General features: G+C 42.0%; 1 protein-coding gene across 1 annotated transcript in view; it reads right to left on the bottom strand.

Moving 5' to 3' along the window:
* LOC101847496 (dynein heavy chain 2, axonemal) overlaps positions 1–13,115 on the bottom strand; it is a gene marked incomplete in the record, with an annotated part of 126,218 nt that overhangs the window by 60,870 nt on the left and 52,233 nt on the right. Inside the window, 11 exon segments of the mRNA XM_035970017.1 lie at positions 1,115–1,333; positions 2,838–2,963; positions 4,018–4,170; positions 5,398–5,525; positions 6,787–6,967; positions 7,441–7,574; positions 8,507–8,666; positions 8,918–9,106; positions 9,900–10,010; positions 11,372–11,497; positions 12,872–12,970. Of these exon segments, the coding sequence (XP_035825910.1) occupies positions 1,115–1,333; positions 2,838–2,963; positions 4,018–4,170; positions 5,398–5,525; positions 6,787–6,967; positions 7,441–7,574; positions 8,507–8,666; positions 8,918–9,106; positions 9,900–10,010; positions 11,372–11,497; positions 12,872–12,970 (1,626 nt within the window).

The raw sequence follows: 13,115 nt of genomic DNA, 5'->3' as shown, positions 1-13,115 counted from the left end.
ACAAACAATATATAACATATAACAATATATAACAAACAAACAATATATAACATATAACAATATATAACAAACAAACAATATATAACATATAACAATATATAACAAACAAACAATATACAACATATAACAATTTAGGTGAATGAACAAACGTTATAAAAATTAAACTTAAATTAGGGTCGCTAATTTAGAAAAATACACAGAATTCGGTACCCGCCAAAACTGAAAATATGCACGCATGGGGCTGGAAGGATTAATTAAAAGACCTCATCCAACATCCCCCCAAAGCAATGCAGCTGTGTGCCCCACCTTGACCTGCTGGTAGTAGATGTCCCCTGCCTTTAGAGTCGACACATGATGATAATCACATATTTACCCCAAAAATATGCACATCAATGAAACCAAACTTCTCCTATAGGTAGGGCCATGCCCACTTTTGGTGAAGGTCAAAATTTCTGGAAACCCCCGAAATCTGGGTTAGTCCGCTTGTCCTTAAAAACGACTATATATATTGACTAAATTACACATTTTGTGGATCTACAGAATATGTAACAATCGATGGATAATTGCGCATTCCAGGGAACCACAAAGTGCGTTGCGCGATCCATCCAGCGATCGCTCAAATCGAAAAAATGCGGATAACATGACAGTAACACATATCATTATTATGGTTTACCAGGTATTTAGTACATACAGAAGTATCCAAAACTTCTTCAGATAAACAAGATCTTTACCAGGACCTCAATAAAACTAAGTGAGGCAAATACGCAACTGTGTGATCACAGTCAGAGATGAGGTAGGAAGAAGGCGGTGGCGATGGATTGGACATTCTCTTAGGAAGTCAGGCAGCTGCATAACAAAGAAAGTTTTGGATTGGAATCCACAGGGTAATAGATTAAGGGGGAGACAGTGTGGAACCTGGAGAAGAATCACAGAAATCGAAATACAAAAAAGTGAGAAGACATGGAATAACATCAAGAGGCTAGCCGGGGATAGACAAAGGTGGATGGAAGGTGTTTGTCCGTGGCCTATACCCTGGTGCAGGGTGAGAAAGGCAATATTGATGATGATGATGATGATGATGATGATGATGATGATGATGATGATGATGACCCACCTTGACCTGCTGGTAGTTGACATCCCCTGCCTTGTTGAGCCGGCACATGGTGGCCTGGAGGACTCTCCACGACACCGTCTTGGCCGACTGGGTCCCCCCGACTATCATGACCGAGTGTCGAGACGACTTGGTCTCAAACAGCTGCACGACTTTGGTGATGGTCTGCTGGTTCACCTGGAGCTTCTGATCCTTCAGCTCCTCCTCGATGGCGCTCTTGATCTGTCATGGCGGGGAGGAGAGAGAGAGAAGTTTACAATGTTTAAAAAATGAGTTGCAAATCAGAAATGAGACTGATAGTACTATTATATATTTTTCAGGAGGGGGGGGGGGGGCAGGAGAGAGAGAGACGTTTACAGTGTTAAAAAATGAGTAACAGATCAGATATGAGACTGATGGTATTATAAACTATTTTTCAGGCAGGAGGAGAGAGGCGTTTACAATGTTAAAAAAAGAGCAACAAATCAGAAATGAGACTGATAGTATTATTATATATTTTTCAGGAGGAAGGGAGGGAGGAGGGAGGAGAGAGATGTTAACATTGTTGTTTTTTTAAAGTAACAAATCATAAAGAGACTGATAGTGTTATTACATATTTTTCACGAGGGAGGGGACAGAGGCCTTAAACAATGTTAAAAAAGTAGTAAATAAGAAAGGAGACTGATAGTATTATTATTATATATCCTTCAGGTGGGAGGGAGGAGGGAAGAGGGAGGAGGGAGGAGGGAGGAGGGAGGGGAGAGAGACATTATAATTGTTAAAAAAGCAACAAATGAGAAAATAGACTGATGGTATTATTATATATTTTTCAGGTGGGAGATTCCTAGGGGGGGGGGGGGGGGAAGTTTATTAAAGAGAGTAATGAAACAGAAACCAGACTGCAAGCATTATCATTAAATTTTACCAATATCATGTCATTGTTATTCTAATTATCATCATCATCATCATCATCATCATCATCATCATCATCATGGGGAAGTTCTGCAGCTGACACCAGTCAATGGCAATTCGAATGGAGTTATTTGGACGAGTGGAGGTACCGCTAAGCATATTGACAATGGAGCCGAAAAAGAGCCTCATTCTCGCTCGAAGATTTTTTCGTGGAGTCAGTCAGGCCCATTAAGGAACAAAAAAATCCCCATCATCATCACTGCCATCATTATCATCATCATCATCATCATCATTTTCATAGTTCAAAAGTAAGGAAAAAAGTAGGTAGACTAAAAAAGATTGCATATCAGTCAAAGATTTAACTCGAACCAAAACTTCCACTTGTGAAAAAATTGCTCAACATTTTTCCATAAGCTCAATGTAGGAAAGAAAGATTACATTTTTACAAAACATACCTTGTCAGTATGTTAGTGTTTTAGCGCCTATAAATGGCTGCTTGCACTGTATACTTCCCAGGAGGTTGAGTTAGCTTCAGAATGCTCTCAGGTCTGCTGGGGTAATAGTATAGATTGCGAAGCGCACAGAGCTTGCTGATGAGCGGGGATTTGCGCTATACGAATGCTATCTATTATTATTAAAACTACACGTTTCACGTCGAAGACTTCCTCAGGAGCAACTGAGAAGAAAACTAAGGTGAGAGCTTTATAAATATACACGTTGACGGGACTCACAAAGGAATCAACATCATCAACACCATAGACAAAAACGTAGAGCAGATTCTGAAAATGGTATACAGGTCAAGGTACTCATGACCTTCCCTTCTCCAGCCACTGACCTTGGAATAATCAACCGTGGGTGTCTCAACTCCAGGGAACAGATCTGACATGATGCCGTTGAACAGAGGCAGATCCACAGATGTCAGTTTGGCTATGTTCATGTCTTTCATCGACAGTAGGAGAATCTGGAGAAAGACGGACAACATTGACCAATGCAACGTGACAGACAACAGCATTTCAATCAAGATTCTCTACACTTGTACTTGGCTTGCGAAAAATATTTGCCACTTGCAAAAAACTTCTTTTTTTATTTTGGTGTGTAATACTTCGGTCTGCTCGCTGTGTAATTATAAATCTAGATCTGTCAAAACTTGAGTTACAATTTTTACAACGCAAAAGAAGTAGGAAATATTTGAGAGGCTGAGATGAAAAACCCGCTACGTCCATTGAGAAAATCAGCTTTTTTTAAACTGCTGCATTTTGCACAAACATGCGTAAAAAGAAGATATTTTCGTGTCTTTTATGAAGTAGGTGTTGGGTTTTGGCCGCAAACACTTTGTGCATCTGATATCCTGTAACAAGGTGCATTTATAAGCAAAAAATCTCGATTTTTTTTCCAAAATGTCACTTAGTGGGTTTTGCATCGAGATCTCACCTCCTCGTTTGTCTCACACAATAGTTGTAAAGTGCATACATTTTTTTTTAGCAATACCGGCTTAAACTGGCCTTCCCGTCAAGTTGCTATACCGGCTTTTACCATCCTGACATACCTGCCTTTAGTGCAGACTTAAAAATAAAAATGTTCCACTCTAAATTTATATGCTGACATCCTAAGTCTTTGTTTGTAAAATTTCATTGAAATAGGTCACTTAGATCAAAGGTAAAAACAATTTCTTTGCTACACCCCCTGTACCTCTAAAAAACACTGAAATACTCTGGTTCAGGGAAGCCATCAGCTGGCCGCCATTTTGGGTTCCGCTGTGCTGAACTGCTGACCTGTTTATGGTGCTAAGAGGGATAAAGCATGCTGTTGAGCATGGACATGTGCTATATAAATGCAATTATTATCATTGTTTCTTAATAATATAAGAAAAAACTATGACAGTACGGATTAAATCCTCCATATTATACCAGGGCTGCCCACCCACCAGCATATGTTTTAGTAATCAGCGAATTAAAAAATAAACCTCCCCTCCCTCCCTCCATTCCCCAACCCCCCCCCCCCCCCCCCGCACCAACCTCCTCATCAGAGAGCTGTGGGTTGGCTCGTTTCTTCTTGCCGGCGTAGCGCAGCAGAGAGACAATGGCACGGAGCTGGAAGTCGTAGTGGTCCTGTTTGCTGAGCTGCTGCATGGCCAGGCTGTACAGGGTGAAGGTCTTCTTGGCCAGGAGCTGTTGCATGGGAGATAGAAATATATGTGAGGCAGCGTGGTGAAATCAGGCGCTTATCAAAATAATGAAAGTGAAGAAACTGGCATTTTTCAGCAGGTTTGGGAATTTTTATAGACTTTTTTGTTTTTTGGCTTAACACCTTTCATGCCTCTTACAGAACACACCTCCGTGTGGATTTTACTGAAAAAAACGTTGATTAAAGGCATAAAAGATGTACATTTTAGCTTTCTACGGACTCTCAAGTTTAGGAAATAACTACACTTTGGCAGTCATTCTCTTGCTAATTTTACCTCTGAAACAAGGAGACCCCTACCTCCATCAATCGCCAATCTTGACTTGTATCCACGATAAATGGATATTTTTTTATCAAAAGCAAGGCAAATGGACAGGCTTTAAGATGACACCAATAACTCCATATGCCCCAAAATTGACGAGCGCCTGATTTCACCATGTCGTGACACATATAGTCGAACCTGTGTTAGACGGCCACCCATTGTCAAGAAGAAAAGTGGCCGTATAAGACAGGTGGCCGTCTTGTCAGTGAGTTTCTTTAAAAGTCTAAAATCAAAAACGTTGCTGAAAAAGGTGAGTAAAACTTTCATGTTAAAGAGGAAACCACTCTTACCTCAAGGCACCCTCTAAACTCACGTTTTTCCCCTCCCTTCCCCCTCACATCTCACCTTACTGTAGTTTGAAGCTCTTAGAAAACAAAATTAACTCAGAGGTTGGTGCTGAGTCTAGAATCATCATAGCAATGGGCCGGAACATGGACTCACTATCCACCCTCCTACCCTCCCCTCCCCCCAACCCCCTGCAACCCTTTTCCCTTCCCCCACCCAAAAAAACAACAACAACCCCCCGCCCCCCCCCCCAAAAAAAAAAAACCCCTATACAAACAAATCGGACCTTAGAGTTGTTGAAGCGCTCAACAAACAAGATGATCTCAGAGATAAGTGCAGAGTCTGGCACCACCTCCCCTGCCCCCCCCCCCCACCCCTTGCAACCATTTTCTCTTCCCCCACTCCCCAAAAAAACAAAACAAAAAACCCAAACAAAACAACACAATCAAATCTGACCTTAGTGTTGTTGAAGCCCTCAGCAAACAAGATGATCTCAGAGATGAGTGCGGAGTCCGGCACCACCTCCCCTCTCCCCCCTCCCTAGCAACCCATTTCCCTTCCCCCACCCAAGAAAAAACCCCAAAAAAACAACACAAACAAATCTGACCTTAGTGTTGTTGAAGCCCTCAGCAAACAAGATGATCTCAGAGATGAGTGCAGAGTCCGGCACCACCATGGCGATGGGCCGGAACATGGACTTGAGATTGTCAGGCAGCTCGGTACGGCCAGCGTATCCTGGCAGAACACACAGACCATTTTTTTACTTTTTTAGTACAGTTTTTTTTACAGCGCTCGCAACTGCATACGGTCATATGAGTGCCAGAAGATTAGAGGCGTTATACAAGAGAGTAACAAACATAAAAAAGAAGAAGGGGAGATAAGGACGATAGATGTTTTTAGTTTATTTTAGTAGAGGTTTTACGGCGTTGGGCAATTGCATAAGGTCATAATAAATATGAGTGGCAGAAGATTAGAGGTGTTACAAGAGAGTAACAAACAAAAAAGAAGAAGGGGAGATAAGGACGATGGATGTTTGATAGGAAAGAAGAAGCAGACCACACGAGAGCACTCACCTACCACCCACAAGACCATTTCAATTATAGAATTTTAAAAAGGACTTTGAGACTAGACAACAACGGTTTTCTTCCAACAGAACGAAGTCGACTCTATTCATATTTTCTATTGCACTGTGTTGCTAGTACCACGTTTGATTTGCATTGCCTTTTGAGTACACATACCAAGAATAAGTTGCTTTTTTTCTTCAGAACTAGCTTTATAGGTGAATGAATCGATTAATTTTTAAGATGTGATGTCTTTTTCGTTGTAATGCGCATTGAGCATCTTTTAGAAAATGGAAAAGCGCAGTATAAATGCTATTTATTATTATTATTATTATGAAACAATGTCTGAACATCTAAGAAACCAGCCACCCTGGTCAGGACAACATCATCAAACCATGCTATCTAAGAAAATGGGAGCCCATCACTAAGATTGGGATTTATCCTCATCATTGCCTTTCTCACCCCGCACCAGGGTATAGGCCACCACGAGCAAACACTTTTCACTTTTCTCTATCCTGGGCTAGTCTCTTGACGTTATTCCAAAGGTTGGGATTCTATTTGCCTAATATTACTAGCAAAAGATGATGATGATTAGTCCTGACCGTGAGGTTGTGGGTTCGGGGGTTCGAGCTGCAGGGCCAATGTTGTGTACTCGGGCAAAGGCACTTTACACGAATTTTCCTCACTTCACCCAGGTGGAAATGGGTACCAGGCCATAGACAGCGAAAGATCTTGTCAGTATGTTATAGTTTTTTAGCGCCTAAAAGGCAGCTTGCACTGTATGCTTCCCAGGAACTTGAGGTTGTTTCAGAATGCTCTCAGGTCTGCTGGGGTAATAGTATAGTAGATTGTGAAGCGCATAGAGCTTGCTGTTGAGTGGGGATTTGTGCTATATAAATGCTATCTATTATTTTTTATTAACACTGACAACCTACCTGGGTTCATGGTGATGAAAATGCCGCAAGACCAGACCAGGTCAATGTCGCGACCCTCAAAGACAAACCTCTCGGAGTTTGCAGCCAGTGCGCTCAAGATGGAGAGGATTTGTTGAGCGACCACAGACAACACCTCAATGTTGATCCTGTTGAACTCGTCAAAGCATCCCCAGGCACCAGTCTGAAGGAAGAGAGAGGAAGTGTGAGTGAGAGAGAAAGACAGAGAGAGTAAAAGAGAGAGAGAGAGAGAGAGAGAGAGAGAGAGAGAGAGAGAAAGAGAGAGAAAGAGAGAGAGAGAGAGAGATAACGTGTTTTTGTAAGAGAAAGAATATATATGTGCGGTGAGTGTGTATGTGTGACATACAGGAAAGAAATACAAAAAAGAAGAGAGAGATGGTGGTCAAAGCGATACAATTTAGATCAGACGGAGAGCTTTTGTAATTCCTGTGCGATAGTTCAAGCAATTTGAGCTGTCGGCTGTGTGACTGCAAAGTGTTGAACAAAAAAACAGTAATTCAAACTAAAAATTACAGCCAAATACCAAATTAATTTTTATGGGAATTTTTTTTTTCTTAAATAATAAACAAAACAAAAAAATAGCCACAAATATGTTTTCACATTTCTAAAAAGAAAAATCAGCAAAACAGAACTTACCTGTGCCAAACCTGAGAACATTCTGCCCATAGACTTGTAGTCCAGACCCTCGGAACAGTTGACCACGATGACATACATGCCCAGGGCTTTCCCCAGATCTTTCACCGTCTCAGTTTTGCCGGTACCAGCAGGACCTGGATGGATGGATGGACGGATGGGTTAGATGGGTTAGATGGGTATTTTTTTCATTGAAAGCAAGGAAAATGAAAAAGCTTTAAAATGACACCAATAACTCTATATACACAAAAATTGCACAAAAATTGACGAGCGCCTGATTCCACCGAGCCAAGTCACAAATGACAAAAATTGTCATTAAATGGGCCTTTAAATCATAACAAGTGAATCTATTTTGATAGTTGAATAGAATTTCAATAGATCCATTGAATGAACTCCCACTAATAGAAACTGATTTTCGGCAATTGCTGAGAAGTAATTTGATGTCAGAATCGTCGTAAGGAAACGTGGCACTGGCCGCTGGCTGCCAAGCGACTCACCGGCACAGCGGTTCCGGCCATGAGCCGCTGGGAGCTGCTTGCCAGAGATAAAGAGTTAACCCTGTCAGACTTAACCCCCTGAGCCTAACTTCCCTCTATACCTGCTGGCCTCCTGAGCAAAAGTTAGCAGAAACGCATGGCTCACAAAAGTGGTTAGTACAAGAAAATGAGTAATCAGAAACACATGAAACTTGGTAAAAATACAGATAAGAGGCCTACCATTGAGCTAATGCCAAAACTTGGATAGGTTTTCAAGCACTTCTTGAGTGGTAAACAGTTAAGACCTAGCCCTCTTTCCTATTGAAATCATTGGTTCATCAGTACGTCTCTTCATGATGAAAAAATTTTAAAATTTAGAAGAGAAACAACACTGCAGTCCAACCTCTCCGAGTCTACCATTTGCAATGATAATTCCCGCACTAAATGCGGAGTTTAGAGCTGATTGGCTAGCTATTTTTAAATATGTTGTGATTTTAAGACGGGGACTCCCAATTGCCGGTCAAGCGGTAATCCGGCATAGTTGATGTTTTGAGTTACCGGGAATATGGTCTGACAGGGTTACCCCAGCTCACCTTTGGGGCTCCCTCCCCTGTGTAGATGTAAGGCTGTGGTCAGTGTCATGTAGCAACGGTCAGTCAGCGGAGTGATGACCAGACGTCCAGAGTTGCCCAGGTACTCGTAGCCGTACTGGAACTGCGTGTTAGTCTGCTTGATGACGCAGTCGTCATACTCCTGGGACACAGAGACGAAGAAAAAATGTTTAACACTTTGCCCTATCAGCGACGGTGTGATAAAGCAACAAAAATGTTGCAGCAATGATCTCTTTTTTTTACATGTGCACTTGTTAACCCTATCCATATGCCCTTGAGTCATTTTGTCAAGTTTCTATGAAAAGATTTTCTCACTCAAAAGGAAATGGCAGATACTGTCCTTTAGAGAGAAAAAACGGACATTTTGATTTCCTCAGCCACAAAGTTACTGACCTTGTCCCAGTACAGCCTGAGCTGCGACAGCCACTCAAAGGCGTTGACGTCATTCACGTTGAGCTTGGCCAGTCGCTCGATGATGTCACGGGCATGCACCTCAATGGTCACCAAGGCCACAATCTTTGACCTCTGGATTTTAGACAGGTTAGAGCGGATCGCCTCTGAGAACTTGTTCAGCATCATCACCTGTTGGAGAAACATTGTCTCGTTTACGTCTGTGCAACCCATTATATTTGTGTATTTATGTGATAACCACTGTCTGTCTAATTGTGGGATAGCTATAGTTTGCTTATGTGATAACTAGAGTTTGTTTGTTAAATAACCAGTGTACGTTTGTTTATGTGATAACCAGAGTTTGTTTGTTTATGTGATAACCAGAGTTTGTTTGTTTATTTGCTAACCAGTGTTTGTTTATGTGATAACCAGTGTCTGTTTGTTTGAAAACCAATGTACATCTGTTTATGTGATAATCATTGTTTGTTTGTGTGAGTGATAACCAGTGTTTGTTTGTTTATATCATAACCAATGTTAGTTTGTTTATGTGATAACCATGGTTTGTTTATATCATAACCAGTGTACATTTATTTATGTGATAACCAATGTCCTTTTGTTTGTGTTATAACCAATGTTTGTTTGTTTGTGTGATACTCATTGTTTGTTTGTTTGTTTGTGTGATAATCATAGTTTGTTAGTGTGATAACCAATGTTTGGTCGTTTGAGTGATAATCATTGCTTGTTTGTGAGATAACCAATGTTCGTTTGTTAGTGTGATAACCAATGTTTGTTTGTTTGTTTATGTGATAATCAATGGGGGTTTTTTGGTGTGAAAATCATTATTTGTTTGTTGTGGCGTAACTAACGTCTGTTTGTATAGATGAGAACTATTGTTTCTTCATTTGGGTGATAACCATTCTTTGTTTGATAACAAGTCTTTGTTTGGTGTACTAATGATAATAACGACAATGTGGAATTTCATTACCTGTTTCTTCTTCATGCTCTTGAGGGCGCGCTTGTCTCCCCTCTCCTTGGTGATGGCCAGTGCTTTCGTCACGTCCTGTGTCCACTGGATCTGGCCGGCCGTGATGCACATCTGATACGCAAAGAAAGATACATAAAGTACGTACAATTGTTAAAAAGAATGAAACAGTGTGTTGTTGATAGAATCACAAAGGCTAGAGTGTTCAGAATTCAGATTTATTTGCAGAGAAGAGTAGGTCTAATGAGTTGTGTCGTGCATCATGCTGCGCGCAAGAGCGTATATCTCCAATTAACTCAACGAATGATGATGCGACTTGCGTGTGCTCAAGAGAAGGGAAATGAAGCAATTTACAAATTATGCAGAAAGCGAAAGTACATAAGTCTCGTATCCTAAGGTGACCAACAGTTTTTTTATAAACTCCCTCATGAAAAATTTTGTTTTCTAGGCTTAAAACATTTGGGAAACTTGCCAGCAATATGGTTGCTTTTAAGGACAAGCGGGCTAACTCAGATTCGGGGGTTTCCAGAAATCTTGACCTACACCAAAAGTGGGCATTGCACTACCAATAGGAGGAGTTTGGTTTCATTGGTGTGTATATTTGTTTGGTTAAAGAAACGGAACAAGGGTCAAAAACTTTACCTTAGATTTTCTCAAAACAGCATTTTTGGGGATAGCCCCCTTGTGCTTAAAAGCGACCGTATAAAACAACAGAAGAATGCCGACAATATAATACAACAGAAGTGGGAAGGATATTAAAGACTGACTGAAGACATTTTGGTGATCAGACACCAGAGAGTCGTAACACTGTAAAGAAGATTACTGGTAGAAACAATAGGCAGTGTTTGTTTGTTTGTTTGTTTATTTGTTTGTTCCTTTGTTAGTTTTTTTATTTGTTTGTTCCTTTGTTTGTTTGTTTATTTGTTTGTTCCTTTGTTTGTTTGTTTGTTTGAGTAAAGAGAAGTGCATCGATGTAATAAGATGGTCAGTAAGTGCTGGTGAAACTTAAGACAGGCAGACAGAAAAAAACAGAGGGAAAGAAAAGAAGTAGGGCCTGTCAATGGCGCCCTTCAGCCACCCATATTGACAGCAGTTATATAGTGCATGTCTTCAGTAGAAAGTAAAGTCTCTGCCCTTTACTATTCATGACAAGAGCGGAGCACCCACCATACACAAACCAACAAAGACATCAAGCTAGAAAATGGGTGGGAAACTGCAAAAGACAATATAAATAAAAATAATCATTCAAAAGTTTTCTATTTGTTATATCAGAATGAGGACTTCATCACAACATTCTTATTTCAGAAAAGCATCGTTGCAACCTCTCCCAGTAAAGGAGTAATACATAAAACGAACCTTTTACCATAATCTTTTTTCCCCTCTATTTCTCTTCCCCCTCCCCCTTTCTCTCGTCTCCCTCTCCCTCCCTCTCTTTCTATCTAAATTTCATCCTCATCAGTCATAATCATGATCACCTGTCCGGGCCAGTCCTTGATCCACTTGTCTCTCTTGCTCAGGTTTTTCTTCAACGCTGCTCGGCAGTTCTTCAGGATCTCCTTGAGGGTCCATCGCATGGTCTTCTCCACATCACACAGCCATGCCTGTAGGGAGGAGACTCAAAGTGTGACTGATTGACAGATTGATTGACCTATTGACTGACTTATTGACTGATTGATTGATTGATTACTGTTGTAATGTATTGTAAAGCACTCAGAGCCTGTGTACTTTAATCGGGGTTGAGCGCCATATAACTGTCATTTATCAAGTCTGACTGACTGACACTCTGACTGACAGACTGACTGACAGATTGATTGATTGATTGATTGATTGACTGACAGACAGGTTGGCCGACTTGTACAAGGATTGATCAAATGATTATTTGACTGATCGGTGGGTTGGATGAATGGTAGACTGCAAGACTTATTGATGGATGGATAGATGAATGGATGGATGGGTAAATGGAAGAATAGAATTTAATGCATTGACTGAGGGACAGGCAGATGGATTCCTTGATTGCCTAATGGATCCATTGTTCGTTTGATTGGCCAGTTGATTAATTAGTTGAATGATTGATAGACTGTCTGATGGATAGGCACACTGACTGAAATATCAACCAACGGAAAGTAAAGAGATGTAAACAGAGAGAGTAGTGAACAGGCAAGACAGTTGATAGATTACAGAAAAAGATGAAGGAAGAGCCTGTCTCCAAGACATACCAACAATTACAACAAAGCCATGTCCCCCAATCCCCCCTCCACCCATCTTCCACCATACTGCACCCCTCTTCCACCCCCATCTTCCTCCACCCATCCACTACCATGTCCAACACTCCTCCACTCATCCACTCCACCCTTCCATCCCCCTCCACCTCTCCACTCCACCCATCTACTTCCCCATCCATCCACCCTCCACCAATCCACTCCACCCTTCCATGCCCCTCCACCTATCCACTCCACCCATTCACTTCCCCATCCACCCCCTTCCACCCATCCACTCCACCCTTCCATCCCCCTCCACCTCTCCACTTCCCCATCCATCCACCCTCCACTCATCCACTCCGCCCTTCCATCCCCTTCCACCTCTCCACTCCACCCATCTACTTCCCCATCCATCCACCCCCCATCCATCCACCCTTTATCCATCCACTCCCCCCTTCTATCCCCCTCAACCCCTCCACTCCACCCATTCACTTCCCCATCCATCCCCCTTTCCACCCATCCACTCTCCCCTTCCATCCCCCTCCACCTATCCACTCCATCCATTCACTTCCCCATCCATCCACCCTTCACCCATCCACTCCCCCCTTCCATCCCCCTCCACCTCTCCATTCCACCCATCCACTTCCCCATCCATCCCCCTCCACCTCTCCACTCCTCTCATCCATCCCCACTCCACCCATCTACTCCCCCATCCATCCCCACTCCACCCATCCACCCCTCCATCCCCTCCCCCATCCACTCCCTCTCCTTTTATACCTCCACAGGCCCCTCCAAAAAGACGGCGTGTCCAAACTCCACAAACTCGCCCTCGGAGGAAGTCATCCCCCCAGCCTCCCACTTCTGTTGTACTCCGGCCTGAAAAAAAAATAGAATAAAATTAATAAAACAAAATTTAAAAACCTGGGAAAGAGTAGGTTTGGTAAGAACAGAATGTCACTAAATTGTCCTCTTCTTCTTCTTCTTCTTCTTCTTCTTCTTCTTCTTCTTCTTCTTCTTCTTC

The sequence above is a fragment of the Aplysia californica genome, unplaced genomic scaffold, assembly GCF_000002075.1.
Source record: "Aplysia californica isolate F4 #8 unplaced genomic scaffold, AplCal3.0 scaffold00209, whole genome shotgun sequence".
In the NCBI taxonomy this organism is placed as follows: Eukaryota; Metazoa; Mollusca; class Gastropoda; order Aplysiida; family Aplysiidae; genus Aplysia; species Aplysia californica.
Note: the sequence above shows the minus strand (reverse complement) of the source record. Positions and strands in the feature narration are given on the sequence as shown.